The sequence below is a fragment of the Malaclemys terrapin genome, chromosome 8, assembly GCF_027887155.1.
Source record: "Malaclemys terrapin pileata isolate rMalTer1 chromosome 8, rMalTer1.hap1, whole genome shotgun sequence".
In the NCBI taxonomy this organism is placed as follows: Eukaryota; Metazoa; Chordata; order Testudines; family Emydidae; genus Malaclemys; species Malaclemys terrapin.
This window is the reverse complement of record NC_071512.1, coordinates 42,232,774-42,252,127: the sequence shown is the minus strand read 5'-3', so window position 1 is coordinate 42,252,127 and position 19,354 is coordinate 42,232,774. Positions and strand designations below refer to the sequence as shown.

General features: G+C 50.6%; 1 protein-coding gene across 4 annotated transcripts in view; it reads left to right on the top strand.

Moving 5' to 3' along the window:
* DDR2 (discoidin domain receptor tyrosine kinase 2) overlaps positions 1-19,354 on the top strand; it is a 116,221-nt gene that overhangs the window by 80,959 nt on the left and 15,908 nt on the right. For all 4 annotated transcript variants that reach the window (XM_054037682.1, XM_054037679.1, XM_054037680.1 and 1 more), the window contains 4 exons: positions 3,425-3,555; positions 4,208-4,418; positions 6,327-6,550; positions 17,126-17,253. In XM_054037682.1, the coding sequence (XP_053893657.1) occupies positions 3,425-3,555; positions 4,208-4,418; positions 6,327-6,550; positions 17,126-17,253 (694 nt within the window). The remainder of the gene's footprint in view (positions 1-3,424; positions 3,556-4,207; positions 4,419-6,326; positions 6,551-17,125; positions 17,254-19,354) is intronic.

The window sequence follows — 19,354 nt, the reverse complement described above, 5'->3', positions numbered from 1 at the left end:
TTCGAATTGGGCCCCGCGGTGCCTAAAGCCGGCCCTGGCCGCAGCTCCCCCGCTTTGCCCCAGGCCCCCTGAATCCTCTAGGCAGCCCTGCCTTACTTGACCTCCTTTGTACAGGATTTGGTGCCACTATAGGACCTTGATTGCAACAATGATCTATATGGTCTCAGTTCACATTAATAACGTCACACACGTCCCATTGCTGCGTCACAGGCCTCCAGTACCCATGGTCCCCCCTGTTGCCCAAGCCATCTTTGGAGTCCGAGGGCCTTTCAGAGTCAGAAACCTCTTTCTCGCCTATACCCCATCGGAGCCCAGAATCGCGACCCAGACTGCCATACCCCCCGGCGTATGATCCCACTGTGGAGGCCTGGTACTGTTAGACATGACACCCACCTATGCCCAGGGACCCTTTGTTTTGGCCATACTGGGCGCCCTGGAATCTTTACTGAGGATGCCAGGCACTGTTAGTGGCCTTTTATAAACCATTCCCATTCGCCCTACGGCTCCATCTGTTTATGAGGAGGAGGAAGATGTGGAACCGATATTGCTGGTCCCCACTGCTTCCTCATTGAATAAGGCGCTTATTTCTTCCTTGCTCTCCCGGGTGGATGACCACCAATTCCAGGACTTGCCCAGAGGATGGAGGAGATCCAGGACATGCAACATGAGCTCCTGCACATTCTCCAACCCCAGGGGCCCTCTCAGGCAGGGCCAGCTTTAGGCCGATTCCCCCGAATCGGGCCCTGCGCCTAAGAGGGCCGGGTGGAGTGCTGCAAGCCCATGGCCCCGCTCTTCCTGCCGGAGCGCGGCAAGCCCCGCGGTCCCGCTACCCCGACCAGAGCCCAGCAACCCCGCGACCCGCTTCCTCAGCGGAGCATGGCAATCCCCGTGGCCCCACTACCCCAGCCGGAGCGCGGCAAGCCCCGTGGCCCTGCTCTCCCATCCACAGCGCGGCAAGCCCCACGGCCCCGCTCCCTCGTCTGGAGCCCAGCAACCCTGCGGCCCCGCTCCCCCCGGCCAGAGCCCAGAAACCCTGCGGCCCCGCTTCCCCGGCTGGAGCCCAGCAACCCCGCTTCCCCGGCTGGAGCGCTGCAAGCCCCGCGGCACCTCTCCCCCGGCCAGAGCACGACAATCTGAAGTGCCGCCGAACACTCGGAGCACTGCCTGGTGAGTACAAGCTCCACGAATCGGGTCCCGCACTTACTAAAGCCGTCCCTGCTCTCAGGCAGCTCTCCCCATCAATGAGGCTATTCTGCAAGCAGCAAGGACAGCATGGTATACTCCTGTCTCCTGTGCCCCCACACTGAAGAGAGCAGAGAGGCGGTGTTTCGTCCCTTTCCCATCTCTCCATGAAGGTGATGTTCCTAGAGGCCATTTCCTCAGCTAGATGAGTCAGCGAACTGGTGGCCACGATGGCTAACTGTCCCCCTTACACTGTATTCCAGAAGGATAAAGTGTCCTTACGGCTCCACCCTAAGTTCCTTCCAAAGGTGGTGGTGGAGTTCCACCTCAGTCAGGCCATCCACCTCCCTGTCTTCTGTCCCAAACCACTCACTCCCATGTGGACAGGATCCTGCACTCCCTCGACATGCACCATGCAGTAGCATTCTACCTCCACAGGACTTTCGCCTTTCACGCATCGATGAAACTGTTTGTGGCCATTGCTGACCAGTCCAAGGGCCAAGCCCTTGTCTCCAAGGAATCTCCAAATGGGTCTCCAGGTGTATCCGCGAATGCTGCACGCTATCCAATGTACAGCCGCTTGATAGAGTTACAATGCACTCTATGTGAGCGCAAGCAGCCACGTCGACCTGCCTAGAGGATGTCTCATGGCAAGACGTCTGTCGTAGCAACATGGTGCTCTGTACACACATTCACATCCCACTGTGCCATCACTCAAAGGGCGGCTGAGGATACTGCAGTGGGCCGCACTGTACTACAGGTTGCATTTCTTCTCTTCCTCCCACACACTTCCACACTGATCACTACTCCCCCACGGTTGGAATACACATAAGGACTATTGCTCAAAGAAGAGGAGGTTACTTACCTGTAATTGGAGGTTCTTTGGGATGTGTGGTCACCATTTGTATTCCAATACCCGCCCTCCATCTCCTCTGCTGTGGACTGGACTACTCAGAAGTAATAGGGTCACTGGAGGGGCCTCGACATGCATGGTCTCTTAGACCCTCGGCTGCGAGCACAAAGGGACACATGATGAATGTGCGGGTCAATGGACACTGATAAGAAAAGCTTCTGGCTCTGGTGTATGGCGTGCATGCGCACCCACATTTGGAATACAGATAGGGACCACACATCTCGAAGAACCTCCAGTTACATGTAGGTAACCTCCTCTTATCTTATCCCTTTGTCTCTCTCATTTCTGGGATTAACACAGCCACAACAATATTGCAAATGACCTATTATGACATGGCATCATAATAGTCAAAATATTTTCAACTTTTCTATTCTTTATATATAACCTCATTTCAACTTCTGTTTATAATACAATTTTTTTTTTTTTTGGAGATGTCAAATTTTCCTGCAGAATAGAAGTTCTGGGTTTCAACCCATTCTGCTTCCAGCTCCAGCGCTGCAGTTATGTGTTGTTAATGTAGAATTCAGTGGCACGTTGAACAATAAAGATGTGGGAACAGTCTGAAGCAATGAATGTAATATCAATAAGAATAGCACAGAGGATAATGGCACAGTCAGTGCAGTTATTTCCATAGTCAGTTCATTAAATGCCTCCCTTTTTGTTAAAATGAAGTTTCCACAGACTTTCTAGTCTGTTATGTCAGTATGTTGCAGAGTCCAGGGTTGTGGCTGCAAAATGAGGAGCAGTGTGTATCCTGGGCTTTGACTGTGTGAGAGAGTCACATGAGTGTGGTGATGGGGAGTCTCGAATTATTAGTTACAGTCTCACAATCCTGGGTGTCCCAGGCTCCATGGCTGCAGAAGGGATGAGCAGCACTAGTGCAGCAGGGGCCAGCACAGAAGTGCCTCCCGGAGGGCAGGACTGTCTCTGACCCTATGCACCCCTGCACTCACATCCCCAGTCAATGTACAGGGCAGAGAGCAGGCTCTGCCCAGCTGTGCCTCTTCTTGCACAGAGGGGTGGAAAATGAACAGAGCATTGACCGTAACCCCCAAGGTGCTGGCCAGCAGAGTTGTGCTGCTGGTGTCTGCTCCTGGCAAGGATAGGTTGGCAAACAGGGAACCAGGGATGGAGTGAAGTGCAGAGTGCTTTGGGGTGGGGCAGTTATGCACTGCTTCTGGCTCATCTAGCCCTGCTGTAGGGGTGGTGAGCCTGGAAGTACCAGCCGAGTAGACTTGCCAGTGACTGAGATCTATGTTTCCAATGAGAACCCAAGTTAAATCCAGCCTCCCAATGTGACCACTCCTGCTCTCTCCCGCCTGCTGACAGATCCAACCCTCAAAGTGGATGACAGCAACACACGCATCCTGATTGGCTGCCTGGTTGCAATCATCTTCATCCTGGTGGCCATCATTGTCATCATCCTGTGGAGGCAGTTCTGGCAGAAGATGCTGGAGAAGGTGAGCAGATCCTGGAGGCTTCTTTGTAAGGGTTCTGCCAGCACTAGGTTCATTCCTGCAGCTGCATGTCAGCCCCTCTGGTGACGTCAGCACAGCCCTGACAGTAATGGAGTTTGTTCAGGGTGAGGCCCAGCTGGGGATGTGCACCACTTGCATCCCCCCTGAAGCTCACAGGCGAGCGCATGGACCTGCTTGTGCAGACTGATTTCATCTAGCCACTGAGGGTGTGTCTACACTGGAATAAAAGACTCGTGACATGGCCACAGCTGGCCCGGGTCAGCTGACTCAGGCTTGCAGGGCACGGGCTGCATGGCTGTAAAATTGTTGTGTAACCATTCAGGCTTGGGCTGGAGCCTGGGCTCTGGGAGCCTCCCTACTCGTGGGGTCCCCCAGCAGCTCCCTCACCCTTGCCGCCTCCCCCCACTTCTCCTCCCCCGGATTCAGGGGACTGTTTCCCAACTGCCCCTGGATTCGGCAGCCCTGCCTGGTTCACAGGACGGTTGTGTTTCAGGCACAGTCTGCCAAACAGGACCTTTTGGCCCACATGATTTGTCTTGCTGTTTTGGTCCACTGGGCCTGTCTGTTTGTCGAGAGTGGGGAATGTCCTTTGCTGGGTCCCTGTACTTTCTCCTTCTGCATCCCCACCTCTTAGGCTTCTCGTCGGATGCTGGATGACGAAATGACCGTCAGCCTCTCCCTGCCTAGCGAATCCAGCATGTTCAACCACAACCACTCCTCCTCATCCAGCGAGCAGGAGTCCAACTCCACCTATGACCGCATCTTCCCCCTGGGCCCAGACTACCAGGAGCCCTCGCGGTTGATCCGCAAACTGCCAGAGTTTGCCCCAGGAGATGAAGAGGCAGGTGAGGATTAACAAGCAAGTTCTGCAGCTAAAACAGCTTTGTTTGAGCAAACAATGAGCAGCAGAGTGCTCCTGCAATGCCCTGCTATGCCTGCCCATGATGCCAGCTCCGGAGGCATCCAGTTGGGGGTAGTAGTGGCATTCAGTCTCACTACATCCTTGATCTGCCAGCAAGGAGCATGTGCTCACACTGACACTTGTGATGGAGTCATTTTTAGGGTCAGAGTAACAGCCGTGTTAGTCTGTATCCGCAAAAAGAAGAACAGGAGTACTTGTGGCACCTTAGAGACTAACAAATTTATTAGAGCATAAGCTTTCGTGGACTACAGCCCACTTCTTCGGATGCATATAGAAGAAGTGGGCTGTAGTCCACGAAAGCTTATGCTCTAATAAATTTGTTAGTCTCTAAGGTGCCACAAGTACTCCTGTTCTTATTTTTAGGGTCATGTGTATAGCTGGGCACAAACAAAAAAGTTCCCTTGCAGAAAATTTTGATTTTTTTTTTCTGTGCAAACTCAAAAATTGAAAAAAGCAACAGAGGGTCCTGTGGCACCTTTAAGACTAACAGAAGGTTAGTTAGTCTTAAAGGTGCCACATGACCCTCTGTTGCTTTTTACAGATTCAGACTAACATGGCTACCCCTCTGATACTCAAAAATTGAAAAATTTCAGCCAAAACATTTTGACTTGAAAATGCTGCTGTAGTGCCTCATGGGATTTATAGTTCAGGTGCCTCCTCTATAGGCTGGGCTTTTTGGTTGGATTACATCAACAGTTTAGACAGAAACATTTCAGCCAGGACTAGTCATGCATCCACTGGGAAATGGAGTGAGACCATTTCACATCATACGGGAATTGCATCACATGACAGCCATCCCAGTGGGAGTGACTTTAGACCAATACCAACCTGGGGTAAATTTGAACCATCAGCCTAGAGGTCCCAGGCCCCTATCCCAGTCCTAGGCCTCATCTCCCTGAGCCATGTTAAGATGGGCTGTGTATTTTATTTGATTACAAAATTTCAATTTGCCCTTGCCATGTGCAGTGTGGTTAGTCAAATAAGTCTCAGCACATAGTTTTTGGTCCCTTAAGTCTGTGACTAAGACAATTCAAACTGCAAGTATTTCAACCTAATATGGAATTTGATATTTGTGCTGTGTTGGTTATTTACCTATTTATCAAAGATCTGGAAAAGTGAAGTGGCAAAATGTGCAGATAATAAAATTATTTAATAGTAATACATAGCTCATAGCTTTCCATCTGGAGACCTCAAAGCAGTTTACCAAGCAGTTCAATATCATTCATTATCTTCATTTTACACTTGGGGAAACTGAGGCACAGAGGAGGGCAGTGACTCTCCCAAGATCACCCAGCAGCAGAGCCAAGCATAGAACATGTTTTCTATATCACAGTCCTGTCTGCTAGTCCACTCTGCCTCTTTTCAGATTAGTCAGGACTAGAGGAGAAACTTCCCAGGGATTTAACCAGGCTAACCAGGCTGGGGGAATGGGCAGCATGATGTCAGATTGAAATTTAATATTGACAAATGCAAAGTCAGTCGCATGGGAATGAACAATTAGAACTGCTCCAGCTGTGGCTTTGAAGAGTTTGATGATGCATTCTGAGCAGGGAGCATACATTCTGGATGAGGATGCTACTGGCTTCCCCTCTCTCCCCTTGTGTCACCTACGGCACCAATCCTAACTGGGCCTGGAAACTTGGAGTGAAGTTTCAGGGAGCTGAGAAGACTGTATAGGTCTCAGACCCCTTTAAGCTCTCCCAAAGCCTGGTCTCTTCTCCCCTGGCATCTGGGAAAGCAGATGGCCCAGGGCATTTTCTATGTGACTTGAGTGAGCTCCAGGGGAATAGTGCTGAGCAGCTGAGGAGTTCTCCTGCTCTTTTCTTCCCAGGCTGCAGTGGAGTCATCAAACCCGTCCAGTCAAGTGGCCCCGAGGGAGTCCCCCATTATGCAGAGGCTGACATTGTGAATCTGCAAGGTGTGACAGGCAGCAACACCTACTCTGTGCCTGCCATCACTATGGACCTGCTCTCGGGCAAGGATGTGGCTGTGGAAGAGTTCCCTAGGAAACTGCTAACCTTCAAGGAGAAGCTTGGAGAAGGCCAGTTTGGGGAGGTGAGTGTCTTGTCATGGGCTCTTACGTTCTCTCCAGATCCTGTCTGCTCCCTTGTGCTGTTGTTAGGATGGACCAGAGTCCCGCTGGAACACTGCCAATGACAACAGAGTTCTTAAACCACCAGAGAAAAATACACCCTGGTGCTGAAGGAGATGAAGGGATCTCTGGTGAGTCACCTGCTGTATGCAGCTAGCCTGCACCAGAACCACTTTGGAATGCGGTGGGGTTGTTTCTTGAAAGCTAAGCTGGATGAGCCTCGGTCGGTACCTCAGATGGGAGATCTCCAGGGCCCAGCTACATGCTGCAGGAAGTGATGTGTTGTTATTCAGAAGGTGGTATTGGCAGAGATGAAAGTAAGCATTCTCTCCCTCTCTGACTCCTCCTTCTGGCTCCAGCAATATTGAGGGTGCGGGGGCCCAGCTCCACGAATGTTCGGGGCTGGGTCTTCCCCCTGGTCCCCCCTGCTGCTCCCCCTGCGCCTCCCCTGAGTGTGGGCTGGCCCCCCTTTGCTGCCCCCGTGCACCTCCCTTCCGTGTAGGGTGACCAGATCACTGACATGAAATATCGGGACACGGGGGGTGGGGGGGGGGGGAGAACAGAGCAAAAAAACCCAACAACAACAAAGGTTAAAAAAAAAAAAAAAAGCCGTTTTGCAGGTGCCGGGGGAATTAGCAGGCCCCGGGCACATGTGGCACATCCCGCCGCCCCGCAGGGAAGGGGCTGCTGGAGCGCAGCCAAGTGGGAGAGGCGCAGGGCTCCGGACCCCGGCAGCGGCGGGGGAGAGCGGCTCAGGACCGTGCGAGTGGCCACCTAAAGTTTATTGGCTGGGGGGAACCTCGGCCGGCTCCTCACCCTGCCCTGTAGGGGGGTAGCATCCCCGCCCCGCGCCAGCATGTTTCGCCGGCCGCCGCAGGCCAGGTAAGGAGCCGAGTCCCCCCTCCCCCCTCGTCCTGGCTCCTCAGCTGAGCGGCATTCCTACTCCCTCCCAGGCTTGCAGCTGTAATGCCGGCGCAAGCCTGGAGGGGAGGGGGTGATGGCCGACTTCCAGTTCCTGGAGCTGGAAGCACCAGGCGGGCAGGCAAGGGGCTGCTCCCAGGAGGGAGACGGGGGGGAGCCAGGACGGGCGGGGAGGGGAGGACTCGTCTCCTTACCACCCCCCTACAGGGGCGAGGACCGGCTGGGGTCCACCCCGAGCCGATAAACTTTACATGGCCACTCGAGCGGCCCCGAGCCACTCTCCCCCGCCGCTGCCGGGGTCCAAAGCCCCGGAGCCCTCTATCTCCCTCCTGGGGGAGCAGCCCCCTTGCCCGCCCGGTGCCTGTACTCACCAGCTCCAGGAACTGGAAGCCGACCACCACCCCCTCCTTCCCAGGCTTGCCGCCATTACAGTGGCAAGCCTGGGAGGGAGGAGGAATGCCAAGTGCTTGGGGAAGAGGCGGGGCCAGGGTGGGGATTTGGGGAGGGAGCCAATGGGGATGGAGGGGGCGGAGTCGGGGTGGGGGTAGAGCGAGAGCCCTTCCAGGAGGGCAAAATTGCTTGTTTGTCCAGTGTCCGGACTGCACGTCAATCGGGATGCAGGACAAACAAGCAAATATCGGGACCGTCCCGATAAAATCGGGATGTCTGGTCACCCTATTTCCGTGTCTCTCCCCTGAAGCTCCATGCTGCCTGCCTGCATTAACTGCCACTGCAGGGTCCTAGTGCCCCCTCCACAACTGCCAGGGCAGGCTGCCCTTCCCCCTCAGACCCTTTCATTTTCCGGTGGGACCCTCCACCAGTACAGCCGCCCCACCTGCCCGCAGTCCCCATTCTTGTCCCACGCTGGGCAAGGGGCAGCCCCATCCCCCACCCTCAGTGAGGCTACAGTGAGGGGCAGCAGCAGGGGAGGAGGCGCACATATGATGGCAGTCCCCCCGGCATGGCACCCACCACAGGGGAGGCGAGGGAGATTCCTGGACCTGAGAGGGGCCCTAGGAGCACGTGCAGTGACAGTGGGGGGTGAGTGTGCTGCCGGGGGGGAGAAGGAGGTCCCTACCCCAGAGCTCGCTGCTGCTGGCAGTGAGAGGGCTGGGGGGAGTCCTCCTCTCTGGCTCCAGTCCCAGGGCAGCCTGCCTGCACCCCAAACTCATCCCCAGCCCTGCTCCACCCCAGAGCCCACACCCCCAGCCAGAGCCCTCATCCCCCTGCACCCCAACCCTCTGTCCTAGCCCTGAGCCTCTCCAATACCACAAACCCCTCATCTCCAGCCCCAGCCAGACCCCTGATTCCCATGCACTCTAACCCTCTGCCTCAGCCCTGAGTCCCCTCCCACACCCCAAACCCCTCATCCCCAGCCACACCCCAAATCCACCCCCAGCCTCACCCCTGCACCCCCTCCCTCTGCACCCCCTCTTATCCCCAAACTCCCTCCCAGAACCTGCACCCTGCACCCCTCCTGCACCCCAGTCTCCAGCCCCAGCCCAGGGCCTGCACCCCAGACCTCCTCCCCCACCCAAACTCCCTCCCAGAGCCTTGGGCAGGTGGGGGGTGGAGTTGGGGGGGGGGCAGAGTTTGGGCCCACCACCAAAATTTCTACAAACCTGCCACCCCTGCCGGCAAGAGCTGGTGCGCCATACCGGGGTGGAGCGGCTTCCTGAGGCAGCAATTTAAGAGCTGGAGCCCAGGGCCCTTTAAATTGCCGCCAGAGCCCCGCTGCCAGAGCCCTGGGGTAGCAGCGGCGGGGCTCGGGTGGTGATTTAAAGGGCCCAGGGCTCCTGCACCGCTACCGCCCCGGGCCCTTTAAATCCGCCGCTGGAGCCCCACTGCCGCTACCCCAGGGCTCCGGGGACAATTTAAAGGGCCCGGGCCCTTTAAATAGCCCCCGGAGCTGCCGGAGCCCTGGGGTAGCGGCGGCAGGGCTCTGGTGGCTATTGAAAGGGTTCAGGGCTCCCGCTGCCTCTACCACCCTGCGCCCTTTAAATAGCCACTGGAGACCTGCCGCTGCTACCTCAGGGCTCCAGCAGCAGGGTTCCGGAGACGATTTAAAGGGCACTGGAGGATAGCGGCAGCCGGAGCCCCGGGCCCTGTTGCTGGAGCCCCCGGGCTCTGTCGGCAATTTAAAGGGCCCGGAGCTCCGCTGCGGTAGCAGCAGCTAGAGCCCCAGGCCCTTTAAATCGCCCCCTTTAAATCACCCCCGAACCCCAGGGCTCCCAGACACCTCTGCAGGTGCTCAGGGGGTGATTTAAAGGGCTTGGGGCTCCCAGCTACTGCTACCACAGCCCTAGCCCCGGACCCTTTAAATCCTGATTTAAAGGGCCTGGGGATTTAAAAGCCCTGCCTCTTCCGGTGGAGGCCACGCCCCTCCTCAGGACTCCGGAGTACCGGCAAGTCCTTTAAGTTACTTTCAACCTTGGGTATTGGTTCATGTAAGTCAGTGCTGAACAAATGCCCATGACTGTAAAATGTGCTGTCCAGTCATTTCCTAGGTGCAGGATAAAGGGGTGTCATCTTTACCTTCTAATTATATCCCCAAAGTTCATTGTTTGTACCATGAGTCCTGATAACCCCTGTAGCTTACTTTCCAGTGTGCTGCCTTCCTGCTGACGTCACATCCCTCCCTTCCCCCCAACTTGGTATGTCAATGACTTCCCATTGCATTAACCTACAATCCTTAACTTACATGTGCACCCACAGAGAGAGGTGAATAAACATTCTTTGTCTGGCAGAAAACTGTTAACTCTTCATGCCTTACATTGAGAGACCAAAGAAGTGTAGTTTATCCAAGAGAAAGTGAGGCAGTGATATGATCAGTCTATAAGTACTGAGATGGCGAAGAGATTTCTGACAGCAGACAGCACTTTAGTTTAACATAATGAGAACCCATGGCTCGAAGCAGAAGTTAGACAAATTCAAAGAAGATATAAGACACATTGTAACAGTGAAAGGAATTAACCACTGGAACAACTTTCCAACAGTTGTGGTGGATTCTCCATTGCTGTGGCCCCCTCCCCAGAGGCTGGGAGATACCCCTGACCGCGGGGCTAGGAGCTGGGGGCAGGGTTCCCCATGGCCTGCACCAACTGGGAACTGTGGGTCCCCCACCATCTGCTGGGGCTGGGATCTGTGGGGTCCCTGCTGGCGGCAGCAACTGGGGAACTCTGAGGCTCCCCCGCTGCCCGCAGAGGCTGGGGTTGGTCTGGAGCTGGGGAGGTCCAGGGGATCCCCCCACACCCTGCAGGGCTGGGAGCTGGGTTGGCTCCCCTGCTGCTGCAGCAACTGGACTGCTGAGAGGCCCCAATATCACAGAGGTCACGGAAAGTCACGGAATCCGTGACTTCCACGACCTCCATAACATACTCCTAGCCTTAATTATATACCACCAAATCCAGAAGAGGAACTGGATGAGTCATTTTACAAGCAGGTAACAAGATTAGCTAACACACATAAGCTAGTATGGGGATTTTAACTTCCTTGATATCTGTTGTAAGACTATTGTAGCAAAACATAGTACGTTCTGCAAATTCTTACTGTGTGTAGGGGACAGCTTTATGATTCAGAATGTTGAAGAAACAACTGGGAATCGTCCATTTTGAATCTGGTTTTGATGAGCAGGGATGAATGAATTGCAAACATAAAAGTGGTTGGGAGGAAGTGATCACAATAGAATTCAAGATCCTATGGAAAGGAGAACATGAGAAAACAAGGACACTGCACTTCAAAAAAGTGGATTTCAGCTGACTCAGAGAAAAAGACCAATTAGGAAGAAAAGGAGTTGAAGGGGGCTGGCAATTCTTAAAAAATGTAATACTAGTGGCTCAACATCAAGCTATTCTGACACAGAGGAAAGATAAGAGCCACAGGAAGCCAATGTGGCTGCACAAGGCGTTTTTCAGCTATCTAAAAACCAAAAGGGATACATACAGGATATGGCAGGAGGGGCATGTCACCAAGGAAGTATACATAGGAATAGCATGAGCATGTAGGGACAAAATCAGGAAAGCCAAGGTGAAGAATGAGTTACAGCTGGCAAAAAAATGTTAGCGACAACAGGAAGAGGTTCTTCAAATATGTCAGACAAAAAAGAAAGATCAGGGACAGTGTTGGTCCGCTGCTCAATGGAGAACTTGAGCTGATAAAAGAAGATGATAGGAAGGCAGAGCTGCTCAATGCCTAATTTGCTTCAGTTGTTTCTCAAAAAATAACATGTGACTGGATGACTAGCAAAGTTGCCATAGACCAGTGGTTCCCAAACTTTAACAACCTGTGAACCCCTTTCACTAAAATGTCAAGTCTCGTGAACCCCCTCCTAAAAATGAATATTTCCAGGGATTTTCTCTTTCACCTGAGTATAAATTATAAAAGCAGTGATCTTGGAAATCTAAAATTTGTTTTTATGACATGCTTATTACACACTATTATTAATTATTATTTATCATTACAGTATTTTTATTACATTATGAAAACGGCAACACTCTTCCAAGATCTCACTTTCGTAGCTTGTATCACTTTGTATAAGCCTGTTATAAGACAAGGCTCCTATGTTTCATCAAGGAGTATCAGATGTGAAAGAGCATGAACGTATTTAAGGAGCCAACTCAAAGAGTTCCTCCTACGCAAGCATTCAGGTCTTGAGCCGTCCAGGCAAACAATGCACGTTACAACAAAGCTTAAACTTGTTCTTCGTAATCAATTTAAATACAATACGAGCTGCCTATTTAATTTTAGAAACAACAAAAAATATCCATCTCCCTTTCCATTTCTTATGAGTCTTGAAGTTTAAATCTCCTCAGTGTGATACATATGTTTGCTTTGATCTGCTTAGCTCTTGGAAGTCCAGAGGCTTCGGGCTGCTGGCCCTTATGCTGCCCGGAGTCCCTAGGGACAGCTCTGTCCACCATTAGGGAATTTTTTCCCGAGAACCCCCTGTAACATTTAATGAACCCCCAGGGGTTCACGAACCCCAGTTTGGGAACCACTGCCATAGACAATAAAGGGGAAGGGTTGCAGATCAAGATAAGTAAAGAACACGTCAGAGATCTTCTTACCAATTTGAATTCATTCAAATGAGCAGGGCCGGATGCTAATCACCCGAGGGTACTGAAGGAATTAGTTGAAGTCTCTGAGCCACTGGCAATAATATTTACAAACTCCTGGATAACAGGAGAGGTCCCGGAAGACTGGAGAAGGACTAACGTAGTGCCAGCCTTTAAAAAGGGGAAAAAAGACGTGCCAGGAAACTAGAGATGGGTCAGCCTGACCTCAATCCCTGGGAAACTACTAGAGCAATGTATGAAACATTCAGTTTGCAAATACCTGGAGGATGAAGGGGTGATCACTACCAGCCAGCAGGATTTACCAAGAACAAATAATGCCAAACCAGCTTATGTCCTTCTTTGACAGGGTAACTGATTTAGTGGATAGGGGGAATGCGGTGGACATAATATACCTGGACTTTAGCAAGGCTTTTGACACAGTCCCATGTGGAGAAATGCAGGTTCAACAGAACTACTATTAAGTGGATTCATAATTGGTTAAACAACCGCAAACAAAGAGTAACTATCAATGGAATGATGTCGGATTGGAGGGAGGTCTCAAGTGGGGTTCCCCAGGGATCGGTTCTGGGCCCAGTGTTGTTTAACATCTTTATTAATGACCTGGATATAGGAATAGGGAGCATCCTGATCAAATTTGCAGATGACACAAAGCTGGGGGGGGGAAGGATTGACAATACACCTCTACCCCGATATAATGCTGTCCTCAGGAGCCAAGAACTCTTACCGCGTTATAGGTGAAACTGCGTTATATCGAACTTGCTTTGATCCGCCGGAGTGCGCAGCCCTGCTCCCCCGGAGCACTGCTTTACTGCGTTATATCCAAATTCGTGTTATATCGGGTTGCGTTATATCGGGGTAAAGGTGTACTTTGGAGGATAGAGCTAAAATTCAGAGGAATCTTGGTAAATTGGAGAACTGGGCTGTCGACAACAAAATGAAATTCAACAAAAACAAATGTAAGGTGATACAGTTAAGGAAGAAAAATCAAATGCACAAATACAGAATGGGGGAAAACTGGCTTGGCAGCAGCACTGCTGAGAAGGCTCTGGGAGCAGTGGTGGATCACAATCTCAACATGAGTCAGCAATGTGAAGCTGTTGCAAAAAAAGCAAATGCAATTTTAGATTGCGTTAACAGAGACGTAACATGCAAATCACGGGAGGTGACTGTATCGCTCTACTTGATGCTGTTTAGGCCTCAGCTGGAGTACGGTGTCCAGTTTTGGTCACCAATATATAGAAAAGATGTAAAGCAACTGGAAAGGATCCAGAGGCAAGCAACAAAGATGATCAAAGGGATGGAATGCAAGCCATATGAGCAAAGGCTGAAGGAACTGGCTATGTTTAGTTTGGAAAAGGAGATTAAGGGGGGACATGACAGTAATTTTCAGATACTTGAAAGGCTGCCATAAAGATGGAGAAGAATTGTTCTCTTGCCACCGAGGGCAGGACAAGAGGCAATGGGTTCAAATTACAGCACAGCAGATTTAGATTCAGAGTGGTAGCCGTGTTAGTCTGAATCTGTAAAAAGCAACAGAGGGTTCTGTGGCATCTTTAAGACTAACAGAAGTATTGGGAGCATAAGCTTTCGTGGGTAAGAACCTCACTTGCCTTGCATCTGAAGAAGTGAGGTTCTTACCCACGAAAGCTTATGCACCCAATACTTCTGTTAGTCTTAAAGGTGCCACAGGACCCTCTGTTGCTTTTTACAGATTTAGATTAAATCTCAGGAAAAACTTCCTATCTATAAGAGCATCAGGAAAATGGAACAGACTGACAAGGGAGGTTGTGGAAGCTCTTTCACTGGAGGTTTTCAAAAGGAGGACGGACAGCCATCTGTCTTGAATGGTTTAGACCAGAGGTAGGCAACCTATGGCACCCGTGCCATATGCGGCACGCAAGCTGATTTTCAGTGGCACTCACACTGCCCGGGTCCTGGCCACTGGTCGGGAGGGGCTCTGCATTTTAATTTAATTTTAAATGAAGCTTCTTAAACATTTTAAAAACCTTATTTATTTTACATACAACAATAGTTTAGTTATATATTATAGACTTATAGAAAGAGACCTTCTAAAAATGTTAAAATGTATTACTGGCACGCGAAACCTTAAATTAGAGTGAATAAATTAAGACTCGGCACACCATTTCTGAAAGGTTGCTGACCCCTGGTTTAGACACAACAAATTCTGCATCGTGGCAGGGGGTTAAGAGATGATCCTTGCAGTCACTTCTAACCCTATGGTTCTAAGATCTATGAATCTATTACATTTTTTGCTCATATAAAATGTTGCTTTTAATTCCACATTTTTTGTGAAATTATCTAATTATACTCAATAGCAATAGCATGAATATTCAATTTCAAATATAAAAATGAGAATAGTGCTAAAGTTTCTTTGGGAAAAAAACAAAACGATGAAGTGAAATTCTAAATAGCTTCCTTTTCCATCAAAGCACTATTTTCCAACTGCATTTGCCAAAAATTATTTTCTCCACGGCTTCTGCCGAAGCATGATTTCCAGAGCAGATCAAAAAAGTTTCACTGGAACAGGTTTCTGTTGGAAAATGCAGTTTTGTCAAAATCAAAATGTTTTGAGGGAATGTGTCAATTCTGATGAAATTTTTGATTGAAAATTTTCAAAATGATTCAAACTCAAAAGGAGACGTTTTGTTTAATTTCCTCGTTTCATTTCATTGCAACTTCCTTGTTCTGTTTAATTTTTTTATATTATCACAATGAAATGTTTCAATAAGGTTCTTTTGAATATGTCAGAATATGCCAAAATGTTGACTATTTGTCCTGATTCAGGATGAAAACACATTTTGGAATTTCCCAAGGGACAGAAATTCCAATGAGCTCTCAAGATTTGTCTGTGTTTCTGTCAACATCGGTAGTGGGGGCCTTGGTGGGGCTTGTCCTGATCTGACACAGAGCAGCCCTGTGGTTGCTGAAAACTAGAAAATGTCCCTTCAGACCAGCCTGAGGTAGAGCAATTCCAGTGACCTCACTTGGAAGGCAGACTCGCATTCCTTTCACTTTATGCCTAGAGTAGCTATTCTAACAGTTATGACCATGTCTAATGTTGATGTTGCTCCAAAGAGTGTGTGGGACACATTTAGGATGGGAATGATTCCCTCTTTGAGATTCCTGGGAACTGTGTGCTGCTTACATGTCCTGCAATGGGATTTGAGCTTAGTGACTCCGCACACATCATCCCCTGTGCACTACCGGGCCTGGAGCCCCTCTCCACATGGCCTCCCTTTGTAGTCTCTCTGCATTGCACAGCCCTAGCACCAGAACATCTGTGCCAATGCCAGAACAGAGCCCAGGAGATGGATTTTATTTCAAACGTGTTTAATTCATGTTGTAAAAGCTGAGACGAACGTACTAGGCACGTGGTGTCTGTGGAACCATTTTGCTTCAGCAGAACAAAGCTATGTAGCAGTTCAATAGAGTTACTGACAGTCGATGCTATATGAAAGTGTATAGCTCCCACAAGGCTTGTCAAAACTAGCAAAAGAGTTCATTTGTGCTCAGGAAGCACAGAGATCACACACCTCATGCAAACTCAGCCTGGGCCCTTCCAGTCAAGCTGGGTTCTTTCCATTTCCAAATTATCACTAGTTCTTCAGACTAAATTATGGCCGCGGGGACAGCTGTGAATCCCGTTGTTTTCAGGGAGGGTGATGCGGTTATGATTGATTGGATCTGAGTAAACAGTTCTGTTGCTGGTTCTGGCTCACTCAGCCTTGGTTGTATTGGCACTGACAGGAGTGAAAGGCAGTAAAGATTTATTTTGGTCATCAGACAGAATGTAACACTCTTGGGGAGCAGATTTGCAGAGTGAGGTGGCCCTGTTGCGTCACATCCAGTTTCCAGAAGAGGACTATGCTGCTGCCATATGTGGTGCTGCCTTGGCTTCGGTCTGTGCCCACCATTTCTTACTCCACTTTACAATTTGTGGGTCATATTAGCTCCGTGGCTGCATTCTGAGGATCAAGTAGCAGCAGTGGTTGACTTGTCAGAAGGTTGTATGGCCTTTTCTTGCAGATGCAGCTACTGTCATCCATGCTTTTGCTTAGAGCACTCTACCAGGTCCTTGTTTTTCTGGGCATAGGGAGTGCCCTGGGTGAGTGCATAGGGGCTTGTAGTGTAATAAAACAAAATAAATCAGTAACTGTTTGCCAGGTATTATTATTGTTAGGACCTAGAGCTGGCAAAACAGCCATGGGAATTATTAGAACTGAAAATAACTGCTAACAGAATTTTCAAGGGTTCCTATCTATAAGAGCAGCAGGAAAATGGAACAGACTGCCAAAGGAGGTTGTGGAAGCTCTTTCACTGGAGGTTTTCAAAAGGAGGACGGACTGCCATCTGTCTTGGATGGTTTAGACCAGGGTAGGCAACCAGAATTTTTAAGGGTCTGATTTGGTTCAGTTTGAGGGTAAGAATGAGTTGCTCTGATTTGACCCCCAAGGAAGTCCCAGGTTCAGGAAACAGAGAACCAGATGGCAAAGGTAAACACTACCCATTGCCCCCCTCTAGGTTCATCTCTGTGAAGTGGAGGGAATGGAAAAGTTCATGGACAAAGATTTTGCTTTGGATGTCAGCTCCAACCAACCTGTCCTGGTGGCTGTGAAAATGCTGCGAGCAGATGCCAACAAGAATGCCAGGTATTGGGGTCATGTGGAGTTTGATGACTCAGTATGTACTGTGAGCTTGAGCCTCACTCAGAAAAATACACACAGGCCCTGGGTAACAGGAGACTAAGTCCCATTTTCAAAAGCAACTCAAGTCTGCTGTGTTCCCTAGACCCTTTTGAAATGTCATCCTTACACGGTTTAGCAAGGGACACAATGGAGGCAGCAAGGGCTTTGCTCTGAGCATTCCCCTTGCATGGCACAGGGCATTTTGGTGACGCCAAAGACTTACACCGTATGGAACGATATTTCTTTTTTAAAACTCTAGGGAATTCCATTCGAAAGCAGCATTTTGAGAACTCACTGAGGAGTCAGGAAATGCCGGAGATGGGGTTGCATGTGGCCCCCTTGTGGGTGGGTGTAACTCTGTAGCCTTTCATCACATGGTTATGAGGAGTCCGGTGGCACCTTAAAGACTAACAGATTTATTTGGGCATAAACTTTCATGGGTAAAAAACCCCACTTCTTCAGATGCATGGAGTAAAAAGTACAGATGCAGGCATAAATATACTGACACATGAGGAGAAGTGAGTTACCTTACAAGTGGAGAACCAGTGTTGACAAGGCCAATTCAGTCAGGATGGATGGTGAAATTCCCAGCTCAGATAGACAGCTACATGCTAGCGTATTAGTAGCAGTGTTGCCATGGCAGCATGGATGGTAGCTCAAGCTAGCTTCCCGAATACATGGCTAGATTGAGGATGGGATCACACTTGAGGGGCTAGCTCAAGCACTGCCTCTGCTGCTGTGGCCACATGTCTATCTCTTAGTGTGTGAGCTTGAGCAGAGCTAGCATGTGTACACCTCCTGGAGCTGGGGATTACACCTCCCAGCATAGCTGTACCTGAACGCTCTGCAGCAGACCTCCCAGCAGTCCCAGGTTTGACAGGACTGTCCCACTGTGACCCTCCAGCTCAGCTGAAGCAGCTCCTGTCCCATAGGTCTAGCTGGGCTTGGCTCCCCGCCTCATTGAGGGGCCAGGACACATACGAACGAGTGGCATGGCGACCCTGCATGCCAGGGAACCCAGGTCACAATGCCCCTCATAGGGAGCTGAACCCAACCAGCCCTGCAGGAGAGGAGCCACCACTGTGGGGTAAGTGGGAGGCAGGCTTGCTTTCAGCCCCCAGGGAGCAGCACCTGTCCCACTTCAGCCCCTGCAAATGTTGGGAGGTATGCCGCAGATCAGGCTGGCTTCCTAGTGCTTGGCTCATGAAACTAATGGGTTAGGCTGCAATTCTTCCATGGAGGTCCCAGAAGTCACAGATTCTGTGACGTTCGAGGACCTCCATGACTTCCGCAGCCGCTGGTGTGACTGACTTCAGGGCAACCCAGGCAGCTGGCTCCAGGGTCTGCTGGAACAGTGGCCGGTGTAGCTGGCTCTGGGGAGTACCTGAGCAGTGGTCTTGGGAGTACCCCGGGGACTGCCCAAGCAGCAGTGGTCCCAGGGTGGCTGGAGCAGTGGCCCCAGGGATGCCCGGAGGCCATCCAGAGAGTGGTCTCTGGGAGCAGCTGCTGGGGGGCTGTCAATCCCAGCACTGGAGCAGGCCCCCCACATCAGGGGTCCCCTGGAACATCAGGGGCCTCCTGGAGCAGCAGGGCCCCAGAAGTAGAGATTTAGTCATGGGTATTTTGAGTAAGTCATGGACAGATCATGGGCTGTGAATTTTTATTTATTGCCCGTGACTTTTACCAAAAATACTCATGACTCAATTATAGAATATCAGGGTTGGAAGGGACCTCAGGAGATCATGTAGTCCAACCCCCCTGCTCAAAGCAGGGCAAATCCCCAGATAGTTTGTTTTTTTTTAACCCCAGTTCCCTAAATGGTCCCCTTAAGGATTGAACTCACAACCCCTGGGTTTAGCAGGCCAATGCTCAAACCACTGAGCTATCCCTCCCCCCTTAGCCTTACTGATGGGACCCATGCAGGAACCTGTCCAGCGGCAGCTATGGAGGGGCTGTGGAAGTCAAAGCACTCTCCTTTGTCCAATGGGCAGCAAAACCTTATAGAGCTTCCTTTGTGTTGCAGAGCAGACGCCTGAAGGGGTGGGGTTGGAGAGTAATGGCCAGG